This window comes from Betta splendens, chromosome 19 (assembly GCF_900634795.4).
Source record: "Betta splendens chromosome 19, fBetSpl5.4, whole genome shotgun sequence".
Classification (NCBI taxonomy): Eukaryota; Metazoa; Chordata; class Actinopteri; order Anabantiformes; family Osphronemidae; genus Betta; species Betta splendens.
In genome coordinates, this window is record NC_040898.2 from 13,929,818 (window position 1) to 13,949,491 (window position 19,674).

General features: G+C 43.0%; 1 protein-coding gene and 1 long non-coding RNA gene across 10 annotated transcripts in view; one reads left to right on the plus strand and one right to left on the minus strand.

Annotated features, from left to right (window-relative positions):
• The window catches only part of skap1 (src kinase associated phosphoprotein 1), a 27,970-nt gene extending 13,724 nt beyond the window's left edge, over window positions 1-14,246 (minus strand). For 4 of the 8 annotated variants that reach the window (XR_003783857.3, XR_003783856.3, XR_008693310.1 and 1 more), the window contains exons 1-5: window positions 14,153-14,246; window positions 14,010-14,071; window positions 11,378-11,483; window positions 10,769-10,794; window positions 10,532-10,639 (exon numbers count right to left, since the gene is read on the minus strand). Coding sequence is in view for 3 of the 8 variants with exons in the window: in XM_029133217.3 (XP_028989050.1) it covers window positions 10,532-10,639; window positions 10,769-10,794; window positions 11,378-11,483; window positions 14,010-14,071; window positions 14,153-14,154 (304 nt within the window). In the remaining 5 variants the exon portion in view is untranslated. Of the gene's footprint in view, window positions 1-10,531; window positions 10,640-10,768; window positions 10,795-11,377; window positions 11,484-12,206; window positions 12,444-14,009; window positions 14,072-14,152 lie in introns of those variants that run through there. The other 4 variants (XR_003783859.2, XM_029133218.2, XM_029133217.3 and 1 more) reach the window with 3 other exon arrangements.
• On the plus strand, window positions 13,264-19,462 carry LOC114845336 (uncharacterized). Of its 2 annotated transcripts, none has more exons than XR_008693312.1 (4): window positions 13,264-14,076; window positions 14,403-14,471; window positions 15,200-15,295; window positions 18,415-19,462. It is a non-coding gene; the product is annotated as an uncharacterized LOC114845336 (long non-coding RNA). The 2 variants fall into 2 exon arrangements; XR_008693311.1 differs by having other exon boundaries at window positions 13,265-14,076; window positions 14,399-14,471.
• The last annotated feature ends 212 nt before the right edge of the window (window positions 19,463-19,674 follow it).

A 19,674-nucleotide genomic window follows, 5' to 3' on the forward strand; every position in this document is an offset into this window, starting at 1 on the left:
CTGCTGAGCACTGCAGTCCATTCATTTACTCACATTGCACTTTTAATGGGAGTAACCTTCCTGTGGGGATTCAAACAACTCTCATCAATTTGCAGAGTCAAATGTAAAACATTATAGGACAATGGCACAACATGAGATCCTTAAGTTAATTAGTGCAGTTGATGGAAAGCATCGCACCGTGCATTTCTCCTAGTATTAAGAGTTGCAACTGTGCTGGCGAGAGTTTTTACCATGACTATGAGTTGCTGTATTATCTTTAGGAGATTCACCATTAGAGCACTGCTTTTGATGTTTCAACTTTTTTCTCATTTTTTCACAAGGGAGAACGATTGACAAATTGATCCCAGATCAGCCCTAAAGGCCGTCTCTCCTTCAAATGGGAATACCTGCCTTGTCTGTGAGTCAAGAACAAAGCTTCCCCTGGATTCATTAGTCAACTGGCATTAGTCTTGTAGCAAAAAAAGCATGGAGAGAGCAGGACCCGCCTTTTTAGCCTGAAACACGGGAACACTTTAAAAGACCATTTACACTGGTCGGTGTGACACCCCATTGAGATCCTTGATGACAAGGGAAATGCCTGGAGTACATCCTCTTCAGAAAGGAGCTGTTTAAAAGCTGGGAAAACCCAAATACGTCATCCCACAACAAAAAAGACTTGTGCTTCAACAGAAACCTATTTCTGAATCATAAGTTATGGCACCGGTTGAACACCCCCAACTTAACTGCTCTGTTTCGCTGAATTTTGTCAGAATAGCTTCAATACAGGAAGTTCAATAAAGCTAAAAGTGGATTTTTGTTCACAACAGTCTGAAGTGTGATCCAATAGCTGCTCCAGTTCAGGGGCCTGACAGATGGGTAGGTCATTTCTGAGCAGAGTCCCAGACACCTCGCGGCACTAACACACTCACGTATCACCGGCCTGCCTTTGTGGATGGACTGAGCGGTGACACTATAAATACAGAGGTGCTAAGGACTGTTTTGTCAAAGAGAACCTGATTCAGTACATCATAACAAACAGCGGTCATTATGCTCCTCCACCTCATCTATCCGTCGGCAGCAGGTCCATTTTTTTCCCCGAGCCTGCTTCCCTGTTGCGGTCCACTTCTAATCCCCCATCCGTCTGCTTCCCTCGCTCTTCATTTATCTCAAAGGTCGAGCTCGGCTAATAGATGAGGTGGTGCAAAATCAACACGGAATCGCTCTGATCTCCCTGAGTCAATAAACATTACACATTCATGCATGCTTAACACTTTAACGCCGGATGACCCGACCCCCCGACTGTCCTGTTTCGAATGAATCCTCAAACACAGCGTGTGTAAACATCGATATTAGTCCAGATGAAACCAGGTGAGCCAAAGTTCTAGTTTCTTCCACAGGGTAGCAGCACAACCTAAAAGCATGGGGCTGCTTGGCGCTTGCTCAGTGTCTGATCCCACCCTAAACAAAAGCAAAGTGTGATTGGTCCTGCGTTGACAATACCTGCTCTAATGAAAATTACTAATGCCTCTTTGGGACCAATGCAACTTTAAGTGGATATTCAGAGGTAATGTTATTTTTAAATGCGTAAATCTGGACGTTAAAAAACCCCAACACCCATCATGGTGTTTGAGTTTTAGCACAGGCACAAAGAGACACATTAATGCATCTAATTAAGGCCTCATCAAAATCGCAGACAGACGGCACTCTTTCATAAAAATCATAAATTGCATTATCAATTATTCAGGGCAATGCCATGACTTCATTTTCATCCCTTTTGCGTTTTAATTAGCACCATCCACAGCTTTGGTATTGACATTAATTTGATGGCAATTTATTGATATTTCAGCATAACCTATTTAGCTGAGTGCAATTACCAACAAAGAGAAGCAGATAGATGCGATGTTAGAGCTGCATCGTGTGTTTCGTAAATCAAGGTGAGGAGATGCTCGGGCAAACCGAGCCTAACGGCTCTCAATGGTCATCACCATGAAAACACCTGAGTCTCCCACACATTTTGAAACGGACTGAGATATTTAATACGAAATGGCGCGGATATGATCTTGACGGTAGAACGTCTCCATAAGCGAGCTGACCTGCACGCTGACAAGTGCTCTGTGCAGTTGCCTTTTCTGGACTTGTTTTAAACTCGGGGAGGGTACACAACAATGCATCTGCGCTGCCAGCGGTTTGCCACAGCTGCAATCTCTCATTTGGTTATTCATACTCTCACAGCATGGTGTTATGAGCTCAGCAGTTGATCCCACAAGAAAAGGCTGATTTATGTTAGCATGACCAGAGGGAGTTAATGTATTCTCTCATTAAAATCCACTTTAGTTAGGCTGAAAGTCAATCAATGGCTGGAGAGAGACTGAATCAAAATGAAGGGAAATGGTTGGGATGGAGGACTAATACATTACATTAGCTCTAACGGTGGTCGTAATGCAACAGAGATGGTAGGAAAACACAAAAATGCACTGAAGATGCTGATGGTGCGGTAGAAGATGGAAATGCTGCAAGACTGAGCAGCGGCTTCAGAGACAGTAGGAAGGCAGAGACAGGCAGCACTGCCAGAGCTGGGTCTCAGCAGGGGAACGTGTGGTCTGGAGTAGCACCGAGTCCACAGCGCCTGAAACCTGTGAAGCACAGGAAAGAAGCTGCCATTCGAATGAAAGCGCGGCTTGTGGCAGAGCACTCGCTTTCTGTCTTTGAGTTTTTTTCTATTTCATCTTTCATAACATTTCTATTTTTGCAATTTAAGAAGCAGACAAATACAATATGTGCTAGTCATGTGTGCAAGTTATCGCCTTTCCATTTCAGTCTGCATTTTATTTACAGTATATTCATCCATTTTTAATTTTATTCTCCAATAACGGACATTCGTTTGGCCTGTGAAATAACACAGCACAGTTAAAAAAAATATTCATGTCCAGATAATTTTTTACTATAATAAACCAGGACAAAGTCACAATTTTAGAAAATAAAACAATGCTTCTGCATTTGACAATAAGTTTTTGTGGCTAATTCTGGCTCTTTTATAAAAGGTTTTCAAACATAAATAATTTTTATTGAACTACATCAATACTTTTTTCAAATGAAGAGAAAATATGCTGTGAATATTCACTTGTATTGATGGTGGACATATATTTTTATACGAATGTTTCTACTAACAATAACATATCTATCAGTGGCACTTAGTGAAGGTGAGACACCTCAGTACAGGCAGAATTAAAATCAGCAAGTTATCATACGTTTCCCTTCTCCTTTACTTAGTCCTTGAGCACACAGGCTTTCACGGTGCCTTTCCATGCAAGAGGTATTGCAGTGAATGCAACATCAGGGGGCAGGACCTGACCCCCACGTGAACTCTGCTGATGAGGTGAAACAGAAGGCAGAGAGGCTCCCTGGCCCTGAGGGGGCTGCGGGGAGGAATGCTGCTGATTCTACAGACGAAGCAAGTGAGACCGCAATTCTCTTCGATACTGCCCTTGATTAGGAAAAAGGATTCACTCAGTGCACCTTCACCCACCCGGCGTTCAATCTGCGCACAGACCAAAGCTAAATTGATACATTTTTCCTCATTACAGTAGGAGGCCTTTGCTGCATGTCCCTCCAGTGAGGCGGCCGTCAGAAGGGAGGATAGAGACTGAGAGGCACTGAGGTTAAGGGCAGAATGTCTTCCCTGCCCTCCTCTCCTCCCACTGATTTGATTAGGACTTCAGTCATCGATACATAAACCGTGTTTAGAACCTCCTAATGCATGTGTTTGAGCCAAAGAAAACATGGAGTGCATTATATCAGGCTGCATGATGCCTGTGTCATCGTCTAATAATGTTTAATGGCACCAAGAATTTACACAGAAGTGATTAAGGACTTTTTTTTTATTTTAAATGAGGATGTCAATCAGGTTAAACAACAAACCTCTGTATGTGATGCGAGGTAAAAGCCTTTCACAAAAAGTATTAGGTAAATATTTTTAAAGTATTTTTCTTTAATAATGTGGCTTTTAGAAAATAACTTGACTATATGACTCATAGATATGTAGCGTGTTCCTTCTGTTTTATTGTCTTGCAATTTGTAAGAAAAAATAAATCCTGTGCCTCCACACAGGATTAGATGTCAAGTCACTCTGTGTTCCGTTCTGTTCTATATAGAACATTTACCGGCCACTGTAAAGACAGTAAGGGGCTAAATTTACTATGTGACATCGGCTTCCCCCTGGGCAGCCATAAGCAGCGTCTTCAGCGCTCCTGAATTTCCCTTTTCTAGATTTACTACCACTATTCAAATGTTTAACTGCAGATACAATGATCCCCTAATCGCTGGGGATGGTTTTCAGCTGCTTCACTGACAGACAAAAAAAAACACTGCTAAGAATATAAATACCAACAATGGAGGAGTTCAGGCCCACCAGAGAGCCTGCATGTGTGATAAAAACAGAGGATATAACCAGCCAACAACAGAGCCAAGAGGGATAAACACTCAAAGAAAAGACACGCACTCACCTGCTGAATCTACAGTTATTACAACTTCAAAATGTTTCTGTTATTTTACATGAGTGCTTTAAACAGACTTTAGCAATAACGGATAAGTAAACGTATTTGCAAGGATAGCGTTATCGCTTTTCATGCACTGCCTCATGTTTTATTATTGCATCAGCCCTTATGTTATAGTCACTCCTGTTACAAATTGTGCCACTAAACAATTATGTGATTCCATTATTATTTCAGTCATTTTATAAATCATCGTCCACAAGCAACAGGTGTTACAGAAAAAAATTGTCTTTCATGATAAAAATGCTCATTAAAATAAGAACCATGCGTTAATGTGACGCAGCCCGTTTCCCTTAAACATTTCTAGTATATCAAATTACATTTGCGTAATCTAGTTGGATTCATAGAATTTAAATGTAATAATTGTCTTTATTATTTTTAATAAAAAAAGAAATGGTCCAACAGAAATGTGGCAGGGTTAAATTTCATTTATAAATTTGGTAACAAACCTGCAAATAATTACTGTAATATCTTTATAGATACAAATATAAATTAAAAAATATATGACTGGTAGATAAATATTTACCCTGGTGTATTTTTTGTAATAAATCTGAACATTGTTACATTTACTTTAGATTTCGATTTTGATTTTAAAAATTACAGCTTGATTTGAAACAGATATAAATCATTTTTTTTTTCTTTATTCTTTATTCTAAGTACTTTGTAAAACATTTGTAACTAAATTATCTGGCTGGTGAAATAATGATCAAACAATTGTAGCAACATACTTTTTAATGCTGAAGTTTTATACAAGTTGAAAACTTTATAAAAGTTGTTTTGAAACTTATTTAAATTTGTTTGAAAACGGGAAAATAAGCCCAAACAAGTTTTGTAGTGCATCACCCAGAGAAAAGGGCAAATCCACTGTAACGACTGCAGAAATCAAAAAGATGGATTGTGACAATATACAATTACACAGTAAACAAAAGCTAAAATCACAAAGACTTTCATTGTTTGTTTTGTTTTAAAATAATTGTTTAAGACCTTTTTTAAATTGAAATTACAATAGATAATTATGATAAAATATTTTAATTCAAACAGAAAAGCTAAGTTTATGGTTTCTTTTTGCTTAATAATAATGCTGAAACTTAATTATGTTGGTTTATCCTAAGGCTACCAGAAATTATGATTAAGAACAACAAACAATAAACTTAGTTTGACAGCACAGGTCAGTTAAAACCAGACTTTTCCGTCAATAGCTTTGAACCCACAGCAGCTCTGGCCTACTTGGCACATAAACAGTGCCGATTTCTCGAAGTGTTGTGGAAGTCCTGGCGTAAAAAGAGACGCATCCTCAGCATCCTTGAATAACTCCACAAGGGCATGTTAATGACCTGAAAGTGCTACATTACAGCAAACAATTAAACACAGGGATCCCAGAGGCATCGGAAGCCGTCGTGTCACTGTCTGTCTACAGGCCAACACATCTCTCCCATCTCCATTTATTTCCCTAAGAAATCAGCAGGGCCACCTGGGCTTGGCATTGAAACTTCATTCATCTCCAGAAATGGATTCCAGTGGAGGGCAAAATCAAATTCTCATTTGCAAGGCAGGGGAGGAAAGAGAGGGAGTGAATGCAGGAGGTACCTGGGAACGCTAACCTCTGGGTGAACCCGCTGCATCTGATAGTTTTCCTATTTGTCTGTGACACTGACAGCTCTGGGGGAGATTAGGAGCCACCCTGCCCCAGCTTCCCACTTTGCATTCTGCCCATGTGCCGCTTTACAGATGGACCGCTGCACATTTACCTTCGCCTGTTTTCCCTGGGTTTCAACATGGCGTCACACCAGAGGCAACAGAGGGATGTAATTATATGCGATGCAACAATAAAACAAAGCAAATGAGGGGAGAGCAGCTTCAGAGGGCTGACAAAACCAGGAGGATGCAAAAACTACAGAGTGTGGCTTTTGGTGGGGGGTGCAGCCAGAGATGAGAGTGATTAATGCCCTTCGGTTAAATACGTCCAAATCCCCCCTTCAAGCCGCTCTCTTCTTGCCAGGCAGTGTGAGTGAGTGTGTGAGAGAGAGTGTACAAGATTAATAGTGTAAACAGCGAGGGAGGGAGCGAGAGACGAAGGAGAGAGAGCGAGAGAGACAAGAAGCCGGGAGTGAGGAAGGAGAGCGAGCGAGCGAGCGAGAGAGGGAGAAAAGACTATCAGCATCTGCAGCAGCACAGTAGCCCTGGGGGAATAGCATGAACTTTTGAACCCTGATGGCAAGCAGTCGCAGCAATGCACAGAGCCTGCTCCTGCCTCGTAATGTGTGTACATCTAGAAAAGCACACAGGCACCAGCGGAGCGAGAGAGAGGGGAGAGGAAAAGAGAGTGAAGGGGAATGAGGAGGTCATTAACATATTCCTCGCTTCCTCGCAAACGAGCGGCCGCTATCCAAATGTCACAAAATCCATACACCAGTGAACGCAGGGAAAAATTAATCTCAAGGCACATTTTCTGACGGAGAGTTACAGTAGACGGCTATCAGCAAGTGCGAGGAAACTTTGCCACTCATGGGTGCAGTGCGACAGAAAAGCCAATTAGTCACGCAACTTCAAACCGAGACAGGAAACAGGTTGGAATAGCAAGAAGCCAAAGGTCAAAAGTTCAGTAAGTAGTAACGCCGCATGACCGCAGACCAGAAACACAGCGATGAGATCATCTACGCATGAACGCTGCTGGGCTGCTGCATTTATTATAGGAACCAAGCTACTCTGCAGAATATTTAGCAGCGCTCTGCCTCTGAAGTACCCAGAAACTTTCTCTATGGAATAATTTGACTGGCACACAGAGACAAGGAGCAGCTGGCACCTAGAATACAGCTGATCTACCAAGTAATGGCCCATCAATCTGACAAGCTGGCATCGGTTCCTCTATTTGGCTCTGCAAGTCACTCAGGCATGAACTCTCAAACGCGTTTCAATATAGTTTTGTATAGCGAAAAAGATTTTATGTCAGAAATGTGTAATAATGTTACTATGCAATGGATTCTCACATTTAAATGAGAAATAGACAACAATTCTATTTGGTTATCCAGTAAATGGTTTATTGGGCCAGTGCAGTACGTGCTCACAATAATTTGGATAATTTTACTTACTTTCAACAATGACACTAATCACGGTTTTATAAATACTTAATTCAACAGAATCAAAAATATTCTGAGTCGCATCTGTGTTTGCCAGTTTTTACAGGGAGAAAATAATGTGAACGTGGAAACAAAATATTGTGAAATTATTGCTCATATACATACTTGAGCAGGACATCGTATTCTAGCAGAATCACTGCGGTCACGTAAAAGATGGGAGAGATGTATCAAGCTTTTTCTACACGCCTCCCGAAACAAAGCGCTTCCGCGGCAGCACTCTGTCATCGCCGCAGCTTCCTAGCAAACATCCCCGAGCGCCCAGCGGTGCTCCCCAATCAAAGAAAAACAAACAGGCCATTTCGGCTTCGTAAACTTGACCTGCAAACAGCATGACAGGCTCGAAGCCCCGCATCTCCAGCTGTCTTCTGGGGTCTATTCCACTGTGTGTGGGATGAGTGTGTGCAAAAAGAGATTGTCTGTGCCGGAGGGGGAAGCGTTCTGTGCATATATTTGTTTACAAGTGCAAAATGTGCCGGAATGGAAGCGAGTGTGCGACGGAGGGACTGTAAAAGCGTTTGGTAAAATGTGAGCGAGCCCCAAACAGCACCAGGACCGCTGGAAGCTGCCGGAGGGGGCAGACGGCGCTGGGGTGAGGCTCCAGGCGCGCTCGGGTCACCGGTGCGGTCGGAGGGTGAAACGCAGTTCACATTACCATGCAGACACCCGGGCTAACAATGAAGGTTCCATCTGTTCCTGTCAGCCATTACAAATCTGGTGTCACCTAGTGCGCTGAAGACAACAGACCGCCGCATCTAATCAAATGGCACAGGCTCCTCCTGCGTGTAAAAGCAGCCATCGCCTTCACACTCACTCACTCTCTGGTTAGGGAACAGAGAGCAGCAAAGGCAGGCAGTCGATTACCACGGATAATACATCCTGCGAGTCACGGGAGTCTATTGTGTACAGTAGGCGCAAATAAAACCGTACAATTCAACTCAGAGAAATAACTCAGTATTCCACCTATTTCTTTTCCCAAATGTTGTTCTCTAAATCACAAAATTATCATTTGTTTTCACAACAAAGCTAATCTGCAAATTTTGGCATGAAAGGGAATAAAAGGACGTTTCAATCATCACCATGGATGAGTGTGCCTCCTAAAATGTCACAGATTTCATTAAGTGGCCATGCCATCATTTCCCACAGTCCTCTTCCTTTGGAACAGACCGCCCAGTGGAGACGTGTGAGCCATTCCTTCCAACTGGCAGTGAACAGAGAATGAACTATGAACTCCACATGCCCTTTAAGTGAGGACACAGGCCATTCACTTTGCTAACATGGCCACGGTCCCGCAGCAATAAAAAGACACGGCGCTGCAAGGTGAACATTTTTCTTACGGAATCAAATGTTATGATTATTGATCCAGTCACAAAACGCTTTTTTAACTGTAGTTATTTAGTATCGACAGACATCAATGGTTGATATTAAAAGCAAAAAAGCTAACGACGGAATAAATCGCTTCCCGTGTGATGCGTAATTGGTTCACAGTCAGCAGTACTGTCACACAGTGTTTGAGATTTACTAAGTGTGACGTTCAGCTTTAGCAGACACTATAGTTTATAGACAGGCCTGTCAACATTACAGCTTTAGGGGGAAATATTTTAAGCACTTTATAGTTTCATTTTGTTTGTTTCCCCAAGGAAATCTCGCCTTGTTTGTTTTGAAATGAACATTTTCCCCAAAAATAATTGTTATTGTCTATGTTTCCACCATCTGTCGCATTTGTTTACTCTATTTTTCGAAATTGCAGAGAAAGGCGCTATTTACTTACTTTTCATTGCGCCTTTTTCCTAATATGGACATCGTTTTGTGAGTACATCCCACTGGCATTATACCGATATCACGCAACGACTACAAACTGTGACAACGTATTTTGTCAGACTGGAAAATTCCACATGGTCACAACTTGGCCTCAGGAAAAAGCTGAGAAAGAGGAAGAAATTGGCACCTGAGGCAGCCAAGTTCAATAATGCCCACCTGCGGCATGTCACGTCAAGGACTATTAGCTGGCACATAGAGTCAGGAACACAAAAAGTCTGAGCAGGAGGGAGGGCAAGTCCAAGAAAGGAAGATAGAGAGAAAGATTGATACGGGCAGAGAGGGACAGAACACACATGGCCCCTCAGGTACAGTGTTGTATTTCAAACCCAGTTGTGAAAGAATAGAGGGACTCTGGATCAATCAATCACTGCATTAGCCTGCAGTTACGAAGCCTGCTCTCTGTGTGGGCCAGCTCCATACCTACCATGCTCCACACAGCCACCTCAAGGGGACCGACTGAGAGCACAGACCTGCCACTGGAGGGAGCTCTAGGTTGCCATTCAGGCCTTTGTGAACCACCAGCCCTCTTTTTCCAGCATCAAGACGCCTACCTGCTCACCAGAGAGAGCAGAGGAGGAGTCACTGATGTCACTGGAGCTGGGAGGCCAGCAAATGGGGAATTTCACAGATGTGGTCTAGCTTTTTCAAATGGCGAGGGCAAGCAACGATTCACAGCAAAGCAGTCTGCGTGTACTTCCTGTGAAGATGTGTAGGTGTGCCAACGAGGGTGTTACAACTGCATTTGCTTAGTTTTCTCAGGGGAACGCTGCATCGTCTTATGTGACACTGACTCCTTTTGTTGACTGTTCCTTTTGTGGATGATTTGCACAGTGTACCCTACAGCAGAATGATGTCTATATTATCAAGAACATAACATAGACTTGTACTTTCCATTATTAGGATTAAAATTTCACCCCATTGTTCTTGGTTCGTCTAGATGGTTTGAACTGAAATCTAGATGTAATACAAGCTTGTGTCTACAGCTCCAATTTAACATTTATTAGCTCAGACAGAGTGAGTCCGAATCATGATCTATTGTTAACTCACATTCAAGGCCTCCATCATCCTGGTAGTCTGAGGCGTCATCGGATTGGGCTGAACGACCCAGACTGGAGCTGCGGTTGTCATCAGAACCTTCTTCTTCCCTGTAGTCGGCTGGAAAACAAGGGCAAGTAAGAAAAGACAAAGCGTGTGTTCATAGTGTAGAGGGATACACGTCACACTCAGACCTTACACACTTTGTAAAATGTACTTTGTATGCATGTTAAAATGTATTTTACTTACATGGGTAGGGAAACTCCTGTGGGTTTCTAAACCAAAAAAAAAATACATTTAAATCTGTTGTAATCAAGTGCAAAGTTGTTCTGCTCTTCTCCTTCTAACTTAGCTCCAGCAGTGTCTTTAAATTTTAAATAAGTACTTCCTGCACAGAGAACCACAAAACCACAGGTGTTCTGTACTAGAGCACGCCGGTGTTATCATGTAGTGCAGGCAACACCGGTGGAGGCAGTTGTTTCCGGAGTAAACTACAGCACCTCAAGATTGTCTCTGTCACCTCTCTGTGACCATAGTGTTTGGAGAATACATTATATTAAGACAAAATACTAATTCTGTTTAAAAACAATTCTATGAGATATTTAAAAAGGTTTACCTGGAAATAAAAAGTACAGAAAGTATTCCGATGCATTTGAGAAATCAGAACAAACAAATTCCTTCACATTTAGCCAACTGTATTTAAAGCTTTCAGAATAATGCACTCACTCCTGTAAAAGTCGAAAAGCTTTATAATGGTGTCATTTATTTACATTCTGACTCTAGGAGAGTTAAGTAGCTCTCTAAGCCTCCAGCTATGGACACTTTTAACAGTGCTTGTATCAAGTTGTAAACTCCTACCTTGAATGGACAACCCTGAAGTTATTCAGTAACACTTTCCGTGTCTCTTGGACTTTTTCACTGAGGTTTTCATCTTCGAGGAGCTCCGATACAAACAGCTCACAGTCTGAGAACAGAAAACATATTTAACGCTCCTGTCACAGGATTAGCTTCGTGTTTTGATACCTAGAGGCTATACACGCAGCATTGTTAATATGAAAACTTACAGAACACATTAATGAACTTTAAAAAGCCCACTGTTTTTATAATGCACTTATTTGATGATGAGAGCTAATATTTATGTGGCTTGACCTCAAAGAGAAATGCCAAACTATTTACAAAGAGAAAAAAGCCAACATGAACATTTAGTTCTGTTGTGGCACTAAAAGTAACTCAACATTTACATCAGAGTAGACTCATTTGATACCGTAGCTGAAAACAGGTTCATCCACATCTTATCTGATTCAATTTTCTTTACATCCTCTTTCCCATAACTAGTACTGACATTTGCAAATCTACTTCCATAGGCCTTGTCTTCTGGCCTGCCAGTACATGCAAATGCACCCCACATTGACAACAGCAGAATCCATGACAGGGGTTTTGATGAACTATATTTTAATGTTTTATTATTCGCATTTATCCGTTTGAGTCAAAGCAACAGTTGCTGCGAGAATTTAAACACACAATAATTGAAGAGTTTAAAGAAAAATGGAACCCAACATAATGAGTCAGTACGTCAAGCTCTCTTTGTTCTCTGTACCCAAAACCCGGTAGAATCAGTAAATAATGTGTCCATTTCACATGTAGTTAAAAAGAAATAAGTATAATTAAAAGTAGAAAAGTTGTTTACCATCCAAAAGTCTCCTGATGTCAATCGGGATTGTCCCCATATCTGAGTTTAACCAGTCCAACTCAAGACACTTATTTTCACTCAAATCTTCAGAGTTTTTGGGCCCTGCTCACTTTCCTTTCCTCTACAAGGCAGCTTTTATATAAAAACCTGTGTCATAATGTTACACAGCCATGACAGCAAGAGCCTGGACCATACACACGCTCAGATCAACTGGCACGACATCAAGCCACCTGTATCCTTTCGCTCTGAAGTGTAACTTCCGTGCACGCATGCAGATTTGCACTGAACAGGGCGGAGCAGTTGTAGCGATGGCGACTTCCTCTGCACGCTGCCTTCTCAGATAAAGTTGACCAAGGTTTTAACATACTCATCAAAAAACCCCCGTCAGACCTACACTGTTGCCACAACCTTTGACTTTGGAAAAGCTGCCCTTGTAATAAACATACATAAAACTCTGTGTGTCACAATATTTAAAACTCTGCAGACTGCAGACATAATAGAACTTTCTCTCGTGTTTTTCATCATGCACAACTGGTTAATCTTGGTTAAATCAGACCCTGCAATTCTCAGGCAGATAAACGTAGCATGATAAAGTGCACATACAGTAAGAAACAGGTCTGACCCAGATCTTTAAGATCTTTAGCATCCCAACCCTCCTACAGAACAGAAAGGGTTGCCAGACAATGTTCCCACTGGGATCAATACTGTCAGAATTGTAGGAAAAAAGGACTAGTCTGCAAAATTTTCCTTAACCTTCAGCAGTTTCAAGGCTTTATGTTGAGGTACCTGAGGTTCAAATGGGTTATTTGGGAAACCTTCGACCATAACATGTTGAAATGATATGAGACGGCAGCATTAACACTGATGTACTGGAGAATTAGCTATAGGCCAATTATTGATATAACTTATAACTATGTAATTGCAAAACCATTCGGACTAACTCACTGTGATTATACTTGACCCAGACAGGTGATTTATTTTTGCCTAAAACACAATGACCTACATTCAGCGGGGTCCTGAAGATATTGTGTTAGTTTATGCAGATACGTCCTAGATTTGTATGAACATAAATTCAAGGGGATTGGTGTTTTCGATAAATTATTTCTCGCATTTCATTATTTGAACACAGTTTCAAATATAGATTCGTTTCTGAACTAAATACTACAAGGTTGGAGCAATTTATTACAAACATTAGCCCAAATACAAGCCCTGAGACGTTCGCTCGCATTGATTAAACGCAGCTGCAGGTGTAGGTTAACTCATAACAAATGCGAGCCCGTACGTAAACTATGTGGTTTATTTGATCATTAGTTATCATAAAGACATGTTACCCACCTCGTTGTTAGTCCTCCACAGACCATAGAGCGTCCGGTTAAATGGCATTTTACTTTCAACGCTAATATAGTTCAGTAAAGGCCGCACCTGTTGCTAACTGAAGCTACTCACCGAGCTAGCTAGCTAGCTTACATTCCTACGTAAGCTAGCTAGCTAGATGATTGGATTGATTAGATTTGTTGGCCTATTTTACACGGTTCAACCGTTTAGTTAAGATTATGAGGACTTAACGGTAGCAGACGAAGCAGTGAGACAGCTAACAGGTTTTAGCTACATTAGCATTAAGCCACCTGCTGCTCCAGGCCGTTAATTACCCGACTATAACTAGCGTTAGCCTTTGAACACTCCTGAAATGATTAGTTTAGATTATATTACAGTATTTCACTAAGAAATTGTACATCTGTACAACTTAAAGTTACGAAAATAGATAACTTGTTATACACAGTAATATGATTTTATACTGACCTAGACACACGAATCCACAGTTTTGCGGGGATGCGGCGTTCAAGGACCAAAGTTCTCCTCTCCTATTGTACGAAACAAAATAATGCTTGAATTTACTAAACACCACATTTTAAATACGTTAATATGCTGTTTAACATATTTACATTTATATAATGAGGGAAATCTTTTTTAATGTTTGGAAAAATCAATATTGTAAGTAAAGCAAATACAATTCCGGCCCCTTTGACCCCTTGTCCACCCAAATACCACAGCTGGTCTAAATGAATATTATATTATTTTAGTACTTTTGGCTTTGACTGGTCATTGATTGAGGGTTGAAAACTACTTGACATATTTTGACAGCAGATGAATGTACTGAAGCACTGAACTGACGCCTTTCTATGCACCAGACAGCTCATGGATGAATGGTTTACATTAGCAAACTGCAATGGGTGGAAGTGGACACGACTGACGTGTGTAGAGGTAATACTAATAGAAATAGTGGTGGCCTCTGTATCGCATTATTGATCTCGTATTACTGAAACACTACATGGAAAGCAATCAAGTAAGCAAAGCTCAATCAGACACGACTCACATTGACAGAATACAGTGGATATAAATCAAGGCTGTGCTGTACTGCTGTTATTTGTCTCATCTTTTAAAATATGTAATGTGTATTCAAGCTACCAGGATAATTATTTTATATCCTGGGCAATTTTTCACGTTCAGGACCATGACATTAACTGCTTCACAGAGTAACAGGCGTGAAGATTTGAACAAAAACAGCCTTTTCAGGCATACAGTAGAATATTATACAGTAATAGAATAAAAGGCTGTTTGCAATCACATTTTGTACATTGAATCTAATTTTAATTAGTGTAATGTAAAACAAATGTTTGTAATGCTTCAACTGTGATGATTTTGATCATGATTATGTATGTATTATGATTATTATGACTGCAGGTTTATTGGTGAAAAAAAAACAACAGTCCAAAACCCAAAGATGATTAATTTATTCTAATCTTAAACCATGAAAAGTACAGTTGAACCGTTTTTTTACAAATCATTATTCACATAATGTCTGTGCCGTTAACTCTTAATTTTCGTGGCAGCTTCCTTATGCATAATTGAATTTCATTTGCCATATTTTTCCTGTATTTCACGTTGAATGCTATCTGATGACGGCCTCCTTCCCTGTCACCTCTCTACAGGAAGCCGCGGGGTCAGGGCGAGTTGAACCTCATGTCAGAATTGTCCCCGCGCTGACCTGCGCCTGACTGGCCTCCAAGCAAAAAGCCCCTGTGAAGGTAAGAGGAACTGGGGTTCCCTCCCCTGAAAAAGAGGTTCCCTCCCCCTGACAGCTCCACAGAGCCCCAGCCACCTGCCTGCTGGGTCGGCCCCATATGAAAAGGGAAGCCCTTTGTAATCCGACGGGGATTACACCACCCAACAATGCCCTGCTCAAAGAGCGACAAAAGCCCTGTATCAAACGCCGCTGAGGGGGAGCAAGGCTATGATCTCCCACTACTACCAACACTGACTCCTCTGCCACCTCTCATCTCCCCGAGAGGCTCTTACCCCTTTAGCATTCACTGCCTCTGTCCTCCTTCTGCCCTCTCATCTCTAGGATCTGGCCTTTTATCAGTGCATTCCTTTTCATTTGCATTGCGGTGTGGGGAGGGACAGCGGGTCTCTCTGATCTGATAGAGCCAGGAGAGAGTCAGGAGGATCCTCAGGGCACGATGTGTGTGTTTCAGTGTGCGTATCCTGTCCTGCACACACACACACACACACACACACACACACACACACACACACACACACACACACACACACACACACACACACACACACATTGCATTCTCAAGATAGCAAGCGGCTTCTTTGCAATCCAGAGGTGAAAACATTTTGGTGTTTTTTACGATTACAACAAAGGTGTCTCTTTTTCCTTGTCACATCAGCATGAATCAGTCCAAAGCCTCCTAATTCGAACATAGTCAAGCCCCAATCTGATACTTGGGGCTGTTGTAAATGTTTGTGCTGCTCACAGATAAAAAGGGGGCAGTTTGCTTTTCGGATTTCCTTGGAATCATTGTATTCCTGACCCACCCACTGCTCAAACACACCGTATGCCGGCGTAGGTGGGTGGGTGGGTGCATGCGGGGGCTCTTCGGCGGCACCGGGCTAAACAGCGGTGATGGATCGAGGACACAAAAGGCGGAGGAGCAGATGCGCCACGCCGAGTCCACAACCTTCGCTCGGTCTCGCGTTGACTGACTCGGGCGTTCACCTGAGCTCGAGCTCGAATCAATGTTAGCCCTGAGAGCACTGAATGGAGGATCATTCAAATAGTATTATGTTAGGATATATGAGCCATTTCAAAATATTAATTCAGCATTATTTGAGGTGTCTGTTAAGGATAGCAGATACAGATCGCCGTGCATTGACTCAGCTGAGTGATTACACACCTCTATTACATGTGATATATGAATGTATGAGAAGGAGTCATTTTTCATTACCAAGACATCGTCCCTAGAGGCAGTTGTTAAAGAAGAATCCATGAATTATCCTCCTAGAACACTGGCCCTTGTCGTGAGCCGAGGGGAGAGGAAAGGGAAGGGGAAAAGGGGAAGCACAGCAGTATTGATAGCGCTGGGATTGAGAGACTGGAGAGACGCCAGAAGAATGTGTCTGCCTTCGCCTGTGATCCTGCACACTGCCGCCGCTCCCTCTGTCCAGTTAATTGGAATACAAAGCAGAGCGGGGTCGATGAGAGAGCGGTGGTGGTGGCGGTGGCGGGGGGAGGAGGTGGGGGGGGGGGCTGCTGTCTGTCTCCAGCAACCTTCACTGCTCGCTGGGAATTGACTGTGGAACCAGAAAGCGAGACCGACACACTGTCACTGGTAAAATGAACTGTCACCTTGCATTTCTCAGCCTCCTGGCAGCGTCGAATTGGCCGCTTTGAACCATGTGACGTGACACTGATTGAGTTCTGGTTTCACCCCCCCCCCCCTCCCCCGGGCTCTAAACGAGCGAGCCGCTTTAATTTCAAGTGTACAGGCTCTGCGGGCGCGCGCTCCAGGGCACGTGGGCGCCGAGCATCTCTGCAGGCCTGCGTCTCTACTGCATCCTCTCCTCCTCACCGCCCCTCATTATTTCATTGTGCTGCTTCGTTACTCTGCCTCTCAGCTAGTCTTGTTTTTCTTACAGCATATAGTCATGGCGGTCTGACAGGCACACGGAGGAGGAAAACTATTAGGGGGTAGCCATTTGGATCCTGGAGCCAATCCCAGCGAGTATTAAGATGTTAACCCTGGCCAAGTCACTTGTCTCTCTCTGTTACTATGCTGATGGAGTGGGGAAAGGATGCAGTCGCAGGGAGACCCAGGAGACGGGCTTCAGGTCGGCTGGCGCTTCCAGATCCAATAGAGCCTGACTCGGTTGGGGGAGGGTTGTCAAGAATCCCCCAGACTGGGCTAAAAAGAGCCTCAGAACAAAGAAGGAAGAGACGGTGCCGTTCAAATCTGGGAAACTTGGTACAAATACAGACTTTAAATTATATATGAGGTTGGTTATGAGTTTCTGTCTCATGCAGTTGCATCATTTGCATAATAATCCTTTGGCATTTTCACCTTATTATATGGAACTAGATCTGGTCCTCTGACTCCTTCTGGCTCAGCCACATATAACTTCAATCATCCACACGCGTTTAATCTAAGAGCATTTCATTCTCTGTGTGTTAAGTGTCAGCGTGCATTAACAATCAGTGTTTCTGTTAAACAATCAATCGATGAATCGTTGCGGCTTTGTAAAATATGATTTTTTTGATGAGCGGTCGTTAAAATAGAACTCCACTGTGTTTGCAAAAAGTCTGATGTCTTGCTTTTTGTATTGACATGTTGTGCGTCTTGCCCAGTTTAGTGCACATTGCTCTTGTGCTCTGGAGCGTCTGCTCCTTTAATGCTTCGTTTGTCGTCGCGTCTTCTCAACGTGCTGCGTTACTGCGTACAGTTCACATCCAGCGCTGGCTTTGATACCTGCCATTAAAAATGACTCCCCGGTCTCTCTTAGAGGACCGACCCCCTGGTACCCCATGAATACTGTATCTGGTTCCCCTTTGAAGCCCGGGGACCCTGCGGAGTGACATGCGACAGAGGAACTGGTAGAAAACAAGGAAGTGAGCCTGGCAATAGACTTGTAAAAGAGCCTGCAACAACTGCGGCCAGCATGGGGTACAAACAGCACTGGGCCGACCTCGGTGCAGGCTGAGGGTTCCTGAGACGCAGCTCCATTCACAGGCCGGTGTCTGCGCGGCGCCGTGCTGCTGCGTTCCGTGCCCATGTGGGCTCTTCCTTCGCGTTCCGTCCCGTCCCCGCGTGCTCATTAAGCATTTTCTCTCCTCTCCTTGGCCTATATTTCCCGGCAGGAGGCGAAGGGAGGCTGCGCTGATCTGAAGGTGAAAAACACCCTCCTCCGCTCCCCCCAGCTGGAACATCTGTCTCTGCGATCTTGGCTGCAGCGGCGGCTGTGACACCTCCAGATGGAGAGCCCTCTGGGAGCGCTGAGGTATTACCTGCAGAGATGCCAGGGATCACACCTCTGGAATGAAGTCCCACACTTGTTTTCGGCGCCGTTCCCCATTCTGTTGTTGGATCTGTCACAATTCACCAGATCAATTGCCACCTCCTCAGTCCTTGGCCTTGTGACTCGACTGAAGACGAAGCTTTTGGCTTGTGAAGAAATGCATGGCAGCAAACCTCTCAGCCCTTTTCTAATTTACAGTAATGGGCCGTATGGTATTTCATCTGTAACTTCTATTCGTAGAATTGTATTAATTTTTAATATAGTTGTGAGAGTACTGCATATTTGGAATGATCGTTGATTTCCATTTCCTAGATACATGTTTTCCAGAGACATAGAACAGTTTAAAGTTCATTGGCTAAATGACCTGCAGCCTTATTAGTCTAAATATTAAAGCAATACCTGTAAGAATGGACTCGGCGAGAGGCCTTGAGTTAACTTCTTCCAGCCACTCTGAGCTATTCTAGTGCTTTGACAAATTGACTCCGCATTCATATGGGCCTGAACTCTGCGTGAACCTCGGCTTTAGGAAGAAGGGCACCAAACAGGCCGGGGCTGCTGGGGCAGAAAGACTGTGTGCAGACCCAACACCCAGTGCAAATATTGAAACTGCGGCCCATTTAGCCTTCGCACCAAAGCAAGCGGCCGGTGTCAGCAAATGTTTAGCTAAAAACCCCAAAACGAGCACGGAGGTGTGGAATCATCACCTCAGCTGCTCCGGTTGAAAAAGGGTCCGTCTGTATAAAAGCTACTGAACCTAAATCTGGGTGAAATAAGTGGCGTTATGAAGCAACCTGTGTCAATACCTAAGAATTTGGGTAACAAATCAAGGGAGGGACTAGCTGGGGTTTGTTGTCATGTTTAGAGCCCCTGGAGGTATTTTGAGGTGAAAAGGTCACTGGGAACCACCCCGTGTGTTGGGAAAGATTCCTCTTGTCACATTATGCAAGGAAACTTCAGAATGCAGATAAATATAGAAAATGAGTTTCCGCTGTTATTGGAATTTAAAGAATTTATTTCCGTTACATCAAATAAAAAGTCCTTTGAAGAGAATAAATTATAAAAATATTTAATTATGGTTGGACTGAAAATGTCTTGAAAGTTT